Consider the following 15,855-nt stretch of genomic DNA (forward strand, 5'->3'; position numbering starts at 1 on the left):
ATGCTGGGAAATGATGCCAGATAACTAATGGAATTTTTCCAGTTAACTGAAGAGCAAATTGTATCACTGTCTATGGCAGATGCTGGTTAACTGAGTTTTCTGGGTATCTAACTGCTGGATAACAAAGCTTTCACTGTAGTTCTTTATTTATTGAACCCTGTTTCAGATGTGGACTTCTAAATATCCTCTAGCAAAGAATTCCACAGCCTGTGCATTGTCTGCAGAAATACTTCCTTATATTTGTTCAAAGCCTGCTGCCTATTATTTTCATTTGATGACCCATAGCTCTTGTGTTATTGGAAGGAATAATCCCTTATTTATTTTCTCCATATCACTTGTGATTTTAGAGGCCTCTCCCCACTCAGTTTTCTCTTTTTCCAAGCTGGGAAATCCCACTATGATTAATCTCTCCTAATATGGAAGCTGTTCCACACCCTCATCATTTTTATTGCCTTTTTTTGTACCTTTTTCACTTCTGATATGTCTTTCCAGAGATAGAGTGGGTATATCCTGGATTTATAGGCAGGTTACGTTATCCTTTTTGTCTTATCTCTTTCCTAACGATTCTCAACATTTTGATCTCTTTTTTAGGACTGCCGTTGCACACTGAGTGGATGTTTTCAGAGAACTATCCACAATGACCCCAAGATTCTTCTGAAGTGATAACAGCTAATTTGGATTTCATTTATATATATATTTTTTATATATATAGTTGAGATTATGTTTCCCAGTGAACATTTATGAACACTGAACTTCCTCTACCATTTTCTTGCCTGCTCTTCCAGTTTTCTGAGAACTCCTTTGTAACTTGCAAATTTTGCCACCCTACTCTTTTCAAAAGGGTCTAAGTCACTTAGGAACCCAATTTCTATTAGGATTTACACTGTTTTGATAGTTTTGCCTGAAATCAATACAATCAGAGCAACGGGAGGTCAGTGCCTGAGAGAGGCAGGGAGAAAGACCTCTCGAGGGAGTGTTTTGCCATGCTGTCATTTCCCCAGATGGGGGAGGAAGCTGCAGTGGTGGTGCATGGAAGTAAGCATCCTTCCCCATTGCCCAGACTCCCCCACACTCACACTGTTCCTGCCTGCTGTCCAGACCTCCACCCAAAGCCTATAATCCTCCCACCCAGCTCCCCTTCACACCCACCCTGCACCCTTTCTCCCATCCAGATCACTCATCCTCAGCATGTTCCTGCACCCTCCCCTTCCACCCACAACTCACTTGCTCCTTGGTAGCCCCTTCTGCACACTGAATCCTGAACCCCCACCATTTTTGGTCCCATCCTCAGCCCCAGAAGAGTTACTCTGGCCTGGGGTAAGCCCTGAACATCACTCCCCCATTCTCCACCCTCCTGCCCATGGTGCTGGAGCGTGCGGGCAGTGAGGTCTCTCAACCAGGTGCCACATCAGTGAGGTTGTTTGGTTGTTTCTCACTTTTATTTGACCCTTCCTCCCTCACAACTGATTTTTCAGTTGGTCAGGGCGCTCACCTCAAAAAGGTTCCCCATCCCTGGCCTGGTAGCTCTCCTGCCTCTCTCTTCGCTTCTTCTGCCCGTGGCTTATCCCCCTCCACCCTGTTCTTTCAATTTAATTAATCCCTTCCTACCTAACCCCCCAAGCCACCATGGAACAAACACAACACTGATGGCCATCACACTGTTCACTTTGGTTGTGAGTTCTAATCTTTCCTCTGGAATCTACCTGGTCTTGTCAGACTGTAAGCTCTTCACGGCAGGACCTTTCTGCTACTCTGTGTTTGCACTGCACTTAGCACAATGGGGCTTCCTTTTCAGATGGTCGTTAGCCATTACCCTAAAATATGATTAATAATATTCATAAAGCAGATCAAATAGCTAGAAACTCCTTTCAGATGTGCCATTCCTTGACTTATTGCAGACATTTAACCATATTACATGGAGAAGAACTGTGGTCCTTCCTATCTAGAAACACACACAATATGTTCAGTACCTTGTACACAACATCTTTCTTTTCCTCCCTCATGCAGTGTTCATTTACCTCTTTGGATGGTTTCCTGAGCACATCTCCTACTCCACCCCCACTCCTCAGCCCATGACTCAATACAGTAACAATGCACATCAGCAATGTCTCGCATGTATGCTCTTTATCCTCTTCCTCAATTTCTTCTTGAGAAATCACCTCTATCGAGACAGGAAGCAAAGACAGGTTTAAAAGGCAAGAAGATGCATTTTAAATAATTCTCTTTATTCTTTGAATCATCTCTGGTGGGCAGTTTTCTTCTCTCTCTTTAAAAACAATCATACAACTTTAACAATGTGTGCCTATTAAACCATGCAGATCACCACAGCAGCACTTGTTCACTAGGAAATGAGCAGCAGCTGGGTCTGCACTGTTGGCTTGGTGGTAGCTCTCTTCTTTCCACCTATTCTATTTCTAGTTTCCACACAGAGCAGGCTAAATTCTCATTCCCATTCTGTTACTATGCACAACTTATTCTTAGCAGATGCTTTTTTATATGGAATCATGGCTTTTTTGATGCCTCTGAGAACAAAGTGTTTGTTCATATGCTATCCTCTCATATCTGACAGAGGAATGACAGGACAGGCCTGGAGCTACTCTCTTAAAAAAAAAAAAAAAAAAAAAAAAGTGCTTTGTCTCTTGCTCTTGAAATGGTTAAGGTGCCGTTACCAACTACGGAAACTGTATTTTATTTGAAAGGAACAGCTGTCTTTTTCCACCAACTTTTGCCAGTTTGGCTATCACTCAGATTTTTCTCTTTGCATTCTGAATTCTGGAATTTCCAGAACTAACTATGAGTATTTTGCAAAAACAGAGTTTAAAAAATACCCTCCGTATCTTTGCTGTGATAATAAAAATGCATATAGAGTTATTATAATGTTTAATATTAAAGATGGGTCTGAATCAAAATGTTATATCCAGATATCTCCAAACATTAAGGAAACGACCAGAGATTTATGCATCAGATCCACCTCTGGCTACAGACAAACACTGATATTAATGGATATCAACTTGAGTTTTACATTATCCACATGCCTTTTTTCAAACAAAGTATATGGAGATCAACAAAATCATCCCCTGCCTCTCACAGCCAGGAAAGAAATGAAGGATCTATTTTTGTGTCTGTACTGTTACTCCATTTATCATAGGCCACACTGGAGCAAACAGACATTTCCGCTTTAGAAGATGGGCTCCTGGCCATCATTGACCTTTAAAACAAATACTTTATTTGAATGAAAAAAAAATACCAACCATGTCTGTATCTCACATCCAACGCTATTAAAAACTCAGTGAGGGACTGAACTTAACTTGTAGGAAATATGACAAAATATTTTACTCTTCAGTTTAAGGCTGATCATTGTACTATATGTGATTGGACGAACATACTACTACACTTCTTTTTTCTTGTTTTTTTTAAACCCACTTTATGTATTTATTCTGTTCATTATTTCTTAATAGTCCAAAACAATATTATTATATTCCTTTACTAATTATAATAGTGTCCTCACCAATGCAGTTATATTTTGACTATATATCTTTCCACACTAACATTTGAGGATCCTTGTAAACTCAGGGACCAACTTCGGCGGTCAGAACTGTTGATCTGAAGCTGCAAGGTTCAGGAGAATGTGAAGGAGGACTAGCTGCTACACTTTGCCTTTCCTTATGAATGTGAGAAGAGGAATCAGTTCAGGGCTAAACAATCCCATAGCAACAAAACAAATATTTCTAGTTTATGCACAATATTTCATGCACCAAAAAGATATTCACACTACTGGGAAGGTAGGATAAAGTTAACCCTCCTTCAGATCAGCTGTGCCCCCAATATCTGTTTTCTGCCTGGTTTAATTTTCCAAGTTTTTGTTTTGTTTTGTTTTAAATTCAAGATACATGGTTAGAACAGAGTGAAAACTACAGTCCAGATGTACGTTTAGTAGGGAAGGACACCTACCTTTTGAAGCAATGACTGAAGAACAGTTTTCCTCATTACCTGCTCTACATACGTCTGAATACAGGAACTCCCCGGTCATGGTATCAGCAGCTTCTGTATGGTCTATAAGATGGTAAATTGTGGCATCAGAAACGTAGTTTAACATTTCAGTTTTTACAAAACGAATTCCAGGTGTTAACACACTGTAATAGGAACTGTGGTTGCACTGGACAATGTGTATACAATTCTGAGAAAGGTTTTTCCAGTGAGATTTGAAGGTTAGAGCCCAATTAAATTCTTAAACCCAGTTACTTAACAAGACAAAATGATTTCCATTTGTGTGTGCTAGGACTGAACGCCATACAATTACTGTACACGCTACCCAGCCCCTTATTCAGCAGGCAAGGTGCCTCAAAAACTTGCATTCATTGTACAGTGTAAGCCATTATGGATAATCAGATGTCCTGAGCATTGAAATCGATGGTGTGGAAAAGCTGAAGCTAAGTGTCACTTAGTTCTTGACCTCTGGCCTGGTAAACAGTAAAAATTAACCTCTGATAGCATGAAGATTGAGCAGTGTTTTTTCTGAACAGTTTAAGCTTTGGAGAGAATTTGAAGTGCCCTGTTAATATGGTTACCCTCTGCTCTATCTGTACTCCTCCCTCACTAAGCTGCTTGTGTAATGGAAAGCAACATTTTACTTGCAATGACCAGATCTTAAGTCAGAAAGAAACCAAAGAACCTATAGCAAGTATTTGGTAGGAGTTGATATTCCAAATGCAAACTGAAAAAACTAATATAAAAGTCGAGTGCTCCAAGGAGCACCGCTCACACTCCCTTCCATTTGTATTTATTTGGTTATTGATGTTTCTATTTTGATTGCTGTAGAATTAAACCCATCATTAAAAGCAAAAATAAGCCCTCCAAATCCCATGAGTTAGCCTGCAAGCTCTCTCAGTGGTTTGCAACCAGTAACCTTAACAGTTAATGTCTGGGAGAACAAGGGCTTTTTTGCCCAAACAGATTTAGACTCTGCCTAACCCATGCAGGATGTAAGGGACTGGCCATGTCTACACTAGCCCCAAACTTCGAAATGACCATGCAATTATATATGCAAATATGCTCATGGGAATAAGGGGACTTCGAAGTAGGCGGGGTCCTTTCGAAAAGGAGCCCCATCGGGACAAGCCGCGCGGCGGCGAGGTGCGTCAATTTCGAAGTGCCGGGCTGCCTGCATGCTAATGAAGCGCTGAATATGTATTTCAGCGCTTCATTAGTAAACTTCGAAATGGCCGTTTGCATGGCCATTTCAAAGTTTGGGGCTAGTGTAGACACGGCCATAGAGGGATATGACAGTTGAGACAATGCAATTCAGCTAAGTGTAGTTTCCACCCTGCCTCTTATATGTTTGCATTGAAGCTAGGGTAGAAGCTACATTTAGTTGAACTGGATTATCTTGACTGTCATATATCCACCTCACTGTAAGAAATCTCTATAGATGCAAAAGGGAAGTTTAAATGCTGCCTCCATTTTTGGGGGGACAGGTTCTTGGTGTTAGTTTACCCAACATTAGGAGTATCATTGGCATCAGTCAGTTTCTTGTCTGGACAGCACCTTTAACCCGAACCACATGTGCATTCAGTCCTATCAGGTACTGACAGTGCTCCCTCTATTCTTCCCTTTCATGGTGGAATAAATGTTATGGGCACCAAGGCATGTGCAGATGTGCACCACAAACAAACACATGCTGCCCACTGCAGCTGGCTGAGGGCGTCCTGCTAATCAGCTGGGCGACACCTACCCAAGCACTCAGCTTACAGGAAACATTGGGTGTAAAGCACCCCTGCAAGTTGTATAGGGCATGCAGCACCTCACAGGATCAAGCCCTTTACAGGTTTGAACCCTGCACAACGCAAACATCCAATACCAACCTGGCAATAATGTTTCATTAGGCAGCTTATCTACTTCCAGGATAAAGTCATCTTTGAAGAAAAGGTACCCCACTATCGAGAACAGGTAAACCAAGATAAGAGCAAGAACAGCAGTCAGGATGATGGAACGTCCGTTGCGGGTGACACTTTTAATGACATTCAGCAAGGTCTCTTCTCTGTACACCAAGTCAAAAAGCTGGAAAAAAGAGGCAGGTAAAACTGTTTCACAAGTTTACTGCTAACAAAGCTGGCAGCATGGTACATTTTGGGACAACGCAGAGCAGGACGGAAGCTGTGTAATGCCAATGTTTTAAGGTTTGTCCCCTTTTAAAGTTGACAATTTAGGATTCTGGAGCATAATCTACTAAACACATGGAATGGCACAAACATGGAAATGATTTAATGTTACCTGTTCCCAGTACTCCTCCCCCTCCCCTGAAAAGTAACCATCTAATTCAGTGGTGGGCAACCTACCGCTTGCAGGGTGCATGCAGCCCCTTGGGGTTCTATGCGTGGCCCAAGAGACATTTTGATAACCATTGCCCACAATTCCACTGGTTTCCATATGCATAGTTTTTTCTTTCTACTCGTATTACTAAAGTTACATGGACTGAAAGCAAATTAAGTGAGGTGTGTGCCAATTACATTTTACTGACTGTGAAAGCTGTGCACTCCCTCTGCATTCAAAATGCAGCTATGGTTCAGCTGGCACACACTGTAAATTCTAGGTATGTAAGCGCAGGTAGTAAAACTACCCTGTCCTAGGAGACTATCTTGGTTACAACAAGCTTGTGACTCACTGATATGAAGGCAGGCCACATCTGTGGCTTACTCACTAGACTAGGTTGCTCACTGCTGATCTAACAGGATGCATTAAGATTAGAGGAGCTGGTGGTCAGAAGACTTTGAGGGCAATCCTGACTGCGGGGACTAGGACTTTCAACTGTCAAATGGGGACACTAGTATTTTAGTTACCACGCAGGTGTGCTAAGAAGCTATGTTGGGTAGTGTTATCAAAAAGGCTTTGGCATCTTTGGTTAAGTACTATCAATTTATTAAGCAATTTTGTACTGTACTGAGTATTTAGTACACAAGAGGTGTGCTCTCTGTTCTCAAACATTCTCTCTGTCACTCTTCCTGCAGCACCAGCTGAAAAGTGTAACTTCCTTTGAAAATTTAAGTTGGCGGGTCTCTTTAAACTTCAGTCAAAAATAAATGAAGAGGACATGCCTAAAATAAGAGGTTTTTGGAAAGTGGATTAATTTTTTTTCTGTGAATTTTCTTGATTTCCTTATGGATAAATAGTTCACTTTACATTCTTCTAAATCTATCATAATCAGACATGACATGGAACAGTTACTTATCAAATGTTGGGACAAAAATGTTAAAATGTGTGATGGCAAAAAAAATCTAGCTCCAATTCTCACCTCCCTATACACATCTCTCTAAAGAACTCTGAATAAATGTCATATGAGATCTGCAGACATGTTATTACCCTTTTCCTACATTATCATCAGACTGCAGATATGAATGCTAGAAAAGTGAGCTTTCATACACAGATGACACATTTGTGGCAGTAAAAACTGCACTTCCCAAGTTTTCCATAACGAATAAAAGGAAGCAATCGAAAACTGTTACAGGATGATGTAGCAAGCAACGGCTAAAGGAGGGTCTTGCTTGGAAATGCACAAAACTGTCACAGGTATAGACATATATGCTGATGAGATGCTGAATAATTCTGTGTTGTGCAATTTAGGGTTCTGAACCTAATGTGAAAACTTATGAAAGAGATTCTTGTCACTCCCCCAGGACATGATCAGAAACTGAAAAAAGGCTCCAAAGTATACGAAGCACCTAAATTCATTGTAACTAACTGGTAAAGCTTCTGACGATGGGGTAGCATCACTTGCCTTTCAGAACCATCAGCCTCTCATTCCTGCCAGGATTTCTCCTGAAGCAGATACCTTTTCTTTGCCAGCTGTGCAAGATTTTGTAGGGAGTTTTCTGATCTGGATAGTTCCCACTGGTGACTTCACTTGGTATCAATGTTATTTTGAGTCAGGATATTTTATTATATAAATTAAGAACCAGAGGCATATTTTATATTCTAGGCAAGTTAAAAAATGGCACATTTAGCCAAAGGAAGCTGCCTTTATCCTTTCCCCAACAACTTAGTTGTCTGTGAATGTGTCTGAAATGGGGAAACACTTGTAAATTACTGCTTTATTGTAATTAAAATGTAGGATTTATGAATAAGCACAATCTGTAGTGCTTGCATATGGCACTGGAGTGGAAGAAAGTACAAATCTTCCATGTATCTTTGAGGTAAGGAGAGCAGCAGAAGCACAGGTACAGCAAAAGTCTCCCTCGTAAGCACTCAAGATAAAACAGCGTGACTTTGGTCTCCTGAAGAGAGACTATCAACTGAAAAGGGAACCCGCCTAGGACAGCAGCTATACTGGAAATGGAGAATCTAGGTTGGTGGTGGGCAACTTGTATGACCAGCACGTGGCCCACTCGGGCTCTAGCTGCAGGTCATCTAGCTGTCTCTTCCTCCATGCACCTCTTGCGCACCGAAGCCTGCACTTCCTGTGCTTCCTCCTCCTTCCTGGCGCTGTCGGAGGAGTCACAAATCACATGATTTGCACTCCAACCCTGCTCCTTCCTCTCCCTCCCAGAGCTGGAATGCTGCGAATCAGCGGTTTGCAGTACTCCAGCTCCAGGAAGGAGACAGAAGAGCGGGGATGGAGCACCAATCGGGGGCAGGCAAGTAAGTGCAGGACTCCCATGCACCAGTGTGCAAGAGGCACGTGAGGAGGTACACAGTAGCCACAGGCTGCAGGTGGAACCCCAGGGAGCTGTAGACTGCTGTGGCCCACACAATTCATGGTTGCCCATCCACGATCTAGGCTCTATTTTTGGGTAAATTGTATAGTGATGCATTTGTGTCTTCTGGAGGACCGTGACGGGGGCTTTAGAAAAGGGCAGATGGCACTTCAAAAGGCGAGATGAATACCTACCAACAAACTATAGAAAAATTCATGCACGAAGAGCCCCAAAGCACAAATTAGAAGGTACAGCAGATGATAAAGAAACTCCACATCCATGATCATTGCCTTGTATCCTCTAGTGAATGTTCCACAGTTACCGACAAAACTCATCAGGAAAATTATTTTATTACAAACCTAAGGAGAGAATTGCAATAGAGGTTAGCTGTAGTGTGCAACACAGACCTGACAATGGCAGACTCTAAATCAGTGGCAATTCACAATATGTTTCTATAACAACTACTAAGGACTTATAGAATTACTGAGCAATACCCATGGATCAGACTTGCCCTCAACAATGTCTATCTATGCAGCCCAACCTAAATAGAGCCCACACCAAAAAATTAGCCGTTATAAAATGAGCACACAAAAATCTTCTCAATTGTGACCAAATACACCTAGGTGTTCAAGATGCAAAACCAGTAAGCCTGTTGGAAGAGGTAAGACTTTTTTTAAAAATAGCATAGATCTAACTTCTCACTCAGAGGGCATCTGCCTAACACAAATAGTTCCCTGGAACAAACACACTTAAATTTCTGTAATACGCCCCCAGTAACTTGTTAATAAGGAAATAATCCATGTTCCCATAACCCAACTATTTTTAAATTGGGTATATAGTAATCATATGTAGCAGGAGAAGTGGACTTGTTAAGTATTACCACAACACACAATATATACCATCACTGACAACTGGGTAACACATTAGCATGTATGTGGCACTATGAATATATTTAGCTGAGGCAGTGGGAGGGACAGCTGAGTAGTTTGAGCACTGGCCTTGGAAACCCAGGGTTGTGAGCTCAATCCTTGAGGAGGCCATTTAGGGTCTGATGCAAATAGATTTAAGAAAAAAAAGTCTGTTAGGGACGGTGGTTGGTCCTGTCAAGAGGGCAGGGGACTGGACTCTGACCTCTCGAGGTCCATTACAGTTCTATGAGGTATAAGTTGTTTATTGTAATGGTCTACTCTTAGATACACAAGAATATATCCAGGTAAGCTACAACCATTTGGGATACTTACTGTTTGATACATCTTACAAAACTCCTATTTTCTATATATTCACAACTGAACATGAGATGGGTTTGAGCAAAGAACTCAAGGTCCTGCAGGGTGACAGATTTCTTAACATTTCTAGCTAAGCTGGGAGCTGTCATTAGACTGTGACAAAAGCAGAGAGGCATGCTGTAGCTATTACACTTAGAGGAGAGAAGAGTGATTGAATGAAGCACAGCACAGCGATTCTATTTTTAAAAGAGAGCCCCAATCCAATTAGGGAATTTTTTTTTTACACCAATTACTCCACAGTGCTCTGTAGTATTTACAGTCTGATATTTTCAGAGGTTGATAAAAATTCTTCGGTAAAATAAAAGAGAATTTCAATGGCAACCTACATGATACTTACATTGAATGCACCCAGAAGAAATAAAGTAGGCTGCAAACCTACTGAAAATATTAGTCGCAAGATTGTCGAAGCTATTAAAGCTCGGATACCATGGGGCTTTGGAAGAGCTATAACTATGGCCAAAGATATCAGCATAGCTGTCCAGAGTAAGCCCGACAAGTGAGGCTCTAGTGTTCCTAGGATGGAGAAAATAAAAACCATTAAATATTCCTAACAACCAAATATAACAAAGCCAAGATTATCCAGATAAATGCCATTTTAATGTTATTACTGTGCAATATCACTAGCCCACCTGCTCAGCCATCACAGATTGATAAGTGGTGAAGCTGAGTAACAGCATCTTGGATACATTTTAATTAACTATATGACTAGAACACATAATGCACAATGTGTCAAGCATCATCATCTTAAGAGAGTTTTCATTTGGTTGTGCATTAGCGTGTCTAAGTAACATCTGAAAACACAGAAGATCAATTTTGTAATGCACTCAGTAGCCTCCCTGAATGGAAGTGACCCCATAAATACCTTGGGCCTAATCTTCATATCACTCCAATCCTACCCTTCCACTATATTTTTAAACTAAAAGCTTGCACCAGTTTTTGCCATCTCCTAGTATTTCCACTTCTTTTGGGAATGGCCCATGTACCTGGTTAGTTACAGAACATCAGCCAGCCTGGCTAAATACACTTCAGTTAAAGAGCTTTAAAAAAAAAAAAAGAAACCCAAAACCCTGGCTCGTACTACTAGCACATGGTGGGGCTGCTTCAAACATCAACAAGCATCCCTTCATAACAAAAGGTCATACATGAAAAGAGGTGCATGTTTCCAAACCACAGGTACCTGAGCAGGAACCAGATTAGAGAGAGGGGGTCCCTAAACTGTGCAGCAGTCCACAGCTGCATGAGGCTTGTTTAAAGAAGGTTGGGAGGAGAGAGAAGGAGAGCTATGCTCTTCTATGTACATAGAACAACCATATACTTTGTCTGAATTACTGATTTTAGATTCATGAAGAAACAACAGAAGAATGAACAAAAGCCTTCTCCCCCACAGAGAGGGCATGTTAAGATACATTGGACAAAATGGCTGCCATGGCTGCTTCTTAGAGCTCTGCCATGTTCAAAGGTACAGTGCTCAAAACAGAGGGATCATATTTGAATGCTACACATGTCACAGGGAGAGGAAAGCACAGACAGCAGAAAACACACTTGTCTTTAGAATTTCAGCAAAAGGTTAGAATGTACCTTTAAAGGATCTAGCCACCTGTTCAAGCGTTAACATATTGTTAAAATAAAATCTATATTCTCTTTTTTCAGTTCAGAAATTCACAGCAGGCCTGCAGATCTAGTTAGAATTAAAGACACCTGGAAGCTTGCCTGCAGTACATGCTTTTTAAAGGAAAGGACACACCACAGGCTACCCATCAGCATTAGAATAAGTGGAATGTTATAAAAGGGCACTTTTAAGATTGCCCCAGCAGCATGTTCCCAAAGTGGGTGGTGTGGGAACAGAAGAGAGATTAGACTTCAGGTCACAAATTTATTCATCTCTGCCAAGCAATATTTTGGTCGGGGAGAACGGAGTTTCAAGTTGTGAATGACCAATCTGTGGTCAAAACTGAATAGTTATCTGTGAAGACATATATGCTTCTAGTGAGAAGAGACGGGGTGTGTGTGTATGTGTGTGCGTGTGGGCGCGCGCGCTGGATGGAAAACATGTCTGTTTTCAGAAGTGCTAAATAGATGCAGAGATCAATGGAAGATTCTTGCCATCTTGACACCCCAGACACTTATTTAGGAGCTTAAATATGGACTTAGGTATCTAATTATAGGCATTCAAGTTTGCAAATCTTGGCCTTCCACACTGTGGTAAATCTCACAGTATTACACTCTCAGGAACTCAAGAGTCCAGCTGGCTTGAACCATGCAGAAACACCATAAGAATGTAAAAATGGCCATACTAGGTCAAAACAATGATCCATCTTGCCCAGTAATCTGTCTCTGTGCTAGATGCTTCAGAGGGAACAAACAGAATAGAGCAACTGTAAGTGAACTTCCCTGTTATCCTGTTCCAGATTCTGGTCGTCAGAGATTTAGGGACACCTGGAGCTTCAGATTGTGTCCTTACCATCTTAGCTAACAGCCATTGGCTGACCTGTCCTCCAGCAAATCATCTAATTCTTTTTTGAATCCAGTTGTACTTTTTTTTTGGCCTTCACTCTTCTCATGGTTTCACAGGTTGACTGTGTGTTGTGTGAAGTAGTATTTCCTTATGTTTATTTTAAGCCAGCTGCCCACTAATAACCTCAGGTGACCCCTGCTTCTCCTGTTATGTGATGAGGATAGGTAAACAAAAACTTCCCTAGTCACTTTCTCCACACCATTCCTCATTTTGTAGACCCCTATCATATTCCTTTTTAATCGTGTCTTCTCTTAGCTAAACAGCAGTAATTTTTAATCCAGCTTGAAATGGAAGCTGTTCTATACCCTTAATCACTTTTGTTGCTCTTCTCTGAACCTTTTCCAAATCTAGTATCTTTTCTGTTACAAAGGTGCCCAGAACTGCATGCAATATTCAAGTTGTGGGTGTACCACGGATTTACATAGCAGCATTATGATATTTTCTGCTTTATTATCTATCCCTTTCCTAATGGATTCCTACATTCTGTGAACTTTTTCACAGCTGCTACTCACTGAGCAGATGTTTTCACAGAACTACGTATGACGACTCCAAGCTCTTTAGCACTAACAGGTAATTTGGGAATACAGAACTTTCCACTAAATAATCCAGTTTGAAACAATTATTGCGGTTTAACTAATCAAGGGGTTAAAAATGATTCTACATAAATAAAAAAGCTTTTTAAAAGCATTAGATGGTCCATGAAGTGTTAAGAATGTGCAAGATGAAGTCCCTAATTTTTTTTTTTAAATAGATGATTATTATATTTCTTTTCTCTTATTACTTTGAAAACTGAGTTCCTTTCCACTAGTATCATGGGGTGTAGCTCATAATACCATGTAAGTTGGTTATGAGACATTATGCTAACTGCCATCAAATCAGACTTTTGAAATTTAACTTCTGATCTTTGAAAGTCTTGAGGATTATTTTTGCTTCTACTTATGGAATCTTTTCCAACACCGGTGAGACCATAGCAGGCATCCTTCAGTCTGCATAGACTATGGATCGCGCCCTTTATAGCTTCAATTGAGGACTTCATTTACAGTGTCTACTGTGACTATGAAGACCCACACGAGAGTGACAATCCTTGCTGCATCTCTTGCAGATGTGGTGGGTGTCTGGTAAGTCCTTAGTGTGCTTTCTGTGCGCTCGCTTCTCCTCTGCTAGCTGTCTGATCCTCATCTCACCCTTCTGAAGGCCCTTGTGTAACCCCTGCCTCCATCTGCTGCGGTCGTCTGCTAGTTCTTCCCAGTTGTCCAGCTCGATGTCTACCTCTCCGAGGTCTCTCTTGCAGACATCTTTGTAGCGCAACTGGGGGCGTCCGGGAGGTCTTTTGCCAGAGGCTAGCTCACCATACAGGATGTCTAGCCTCTGGAAACTGGTGTGACCAGCGTTTAGATAATTGCCTAACTCTACTATATCTTGTGACAAAATTGAGAATTCCTGCAGAAACCAGAATCCTCCATTTCAAAATTTGATCCAGCTCTTCCCTCCCGAACAATGCTCTTGACAGAACCTCAGATCTTGGTCTAACTTGGCATATACTATTTCAACACCTTCACTGAAGAAGGCAGACATCACTCTAGATCCTCATTTAACTCATCTGTGCTCATCTGCCCCTACTCTGTTTTTCTTGTAGTTCAGAATCAAATACCTAATTGATTAATTACAGCCTTCTAAATTACAGTTCACCTGATTCCTTTACTATTTTGGTAGCATCCTTTCTTTTCTTTGTGGCTTTCATTTCACAGGTAGGGCTTCAGTCGGGCTATGGCTGAGATGCATTTGGCTTAAGCTTTGAAACCTACAACCTGCCACACCACCAGTAAAAGATCTGTGGACTGACAAGATAGATTAGAAAGGACAGCTCAGTTGGAGAGAGTACATATCTGCCTGTTATCTAGATCCATTTCATATGCACATTATGCAGTGGATATTGCAGCAGGTCCAGTGTCGGAATGATGAAAGGGAGCAAAAGTTTGATCAAATCAATCACCTTACCTTGATAAGGTTTTATTTCTAGGGTTCTCACTAACCCCACCCTGCAGAAATATGACATAAGCCTCTAGCTGCCCATTTCTTCCATGCAATTTTGCAGTGAATTCTACATACAAAATATAAACCACTCAACATGGCACCTTCACTCTTTCCACAGCTTCCAGCTGCATCTTTTGGCTATAATAATCCAAAGTGTCTCCTTCCCCTGGGAAGTAACATCCTCCTCTAAGATGTTGAGCCCAAGTACAGTTAATTGAAACCAATTAAGCCCTGGCTGGAAGTATTTTCCTGATCTCTCTCTGAAGCTAGCTGCAGATAAATCACCCCAAATCTAGGTCACTGGTTTGATCAGGAAGAACTTCACAATCCTCTCAAGAGCTGTATACCTCACGGCTAGCTTCTCCTAAAGCAGTGTTCTTAAGGACAACTTTAAAAGTTCTAGGAAGTGGAGTGAATGACAGATTGTTGCAGACTAAGGAAGCATGGGTGGTGAGCTCTCCCCCGGTCTTCTGGGCAACTTTTCAACTACAGTATGTTGAAGAGGGCAGCCGAGTGAATTCAGCAAAAGAATTACATACAGGAGTCCTGGGCTCTAGTTCTGGATCTTCCACTGACTTCTTAAATGGTATTAAGCAAATAACTTCTCTGTACCTTACTTACTCCACCTGTAAAACTGGGGCTACTGCTACTTACCCATCCTTCTACAGTACTGAGAGCTACTGCCAAAGGGCTAGGTTGAACAATCATGACTAAGATATGAGCTAAAGGAAAGTAAATACAATAAATGTTCTTCATATTGTTTAGTAAAATACAGAGCTACGAAAGAAAACTTGAAAAAGCACAGTTGCAGAATTGTTGCTGATTCCCTTCTTGGATTATTTTTCTACTTAAATATTGTGCTTGAAAATATTTCCATTCAAGTATTTTGTATTAAATAGAAGATACAGCAATTCCATCCTGTTACAACCCATACTGTTTCCCCTTTCTAAGTATCATTTCCAGTAATACTAAAGGAGTAATAAAATTGTACATCAGAATTTTAATGGGTTTCCCCGGAAGCCATTTGCTACCCCATTTACACCCAATATCCTCAATGAAGTCAACAGGGTTATACATGTGTAAATAAGGGAAGAATTTGGTCCATTGCATCTTATCCATTCACATATTTTTTCAATATCTTAAATATTAGTACCTCCTCGGACTCCTTTGAATGGATAGAAAAATGCTACAAGTAGATTCATAAGGACTGCAAGGTTAAATGAAATACTGCTCCAGAAGGACATGTTGCGAGAGCACCAGTATAATACAGGTTGAGCTGTGAAGAAAGAGAAATAAAAAGTGAGTATTATAAAGCCATCAGAGGCTTGTGGAG

The 15,855-nt window shown here is 41.0% G+C and overlaps 1 protein-coding gene across 1 annotated transcript in view; it reads right to left on the reverse strand.

Moving 5' to 3' along the window:
• The window catches only part of ITPR1 (inositol 1,4,5-trisphosphate receptor type 1), a 269,958-nt gene that overhangs the window by 30,747 nt on the left and 223,356 nt on the right, over nucleotides 1-15,855 (reverse strand). The window contains exons 49-54 of the mRNA XM_075005225.1: nucleotides 15,676-15,798; nucleotides 10,311-10,486; nucleotides 8,882-9,046; nucleotides 5,862-6,057; nucleotides 3,952-4,053; nucleotides 2,019-2,161 (exon numbers count right to left, since the gene is read on the reverse strand). Coding sequence (XP_074861326.1) covers nucleotides 2,019-2,161; nucleotides 3,952-4,053; nucleotides 5,862-6,057; nucleotides 8,882-9,046; nucleotides 10,311-10,486; nucleotides 15,676-15,798 — 905 coding nt within the window. The remainder of the gene's footprint in view (nucleotides 1-2,018; nucleotides 2,162-3,951; nucleotides 4,054-5,861; nucleotides 6,058-8,881; nucleotides 9,047-10,310; nucleotides 10,487-15,675; nucleotides 15,799-15,855) is intronic.

This window comes from Carettochelys insculpta, chromosome 11 (assembly GCF_033958435.1).
Source record: "Carettochelys insculpta isolate YL-2023 chromosome 11, ASM3395843v1, whole genome shotgun sequence".
In the NCBI taxonomy this organism is placed as follows: Eukaryota; Metazoa; Chordata; order Testudines; family Carettochelyidae; genus Carettochelys; species Carettochelys insculpta.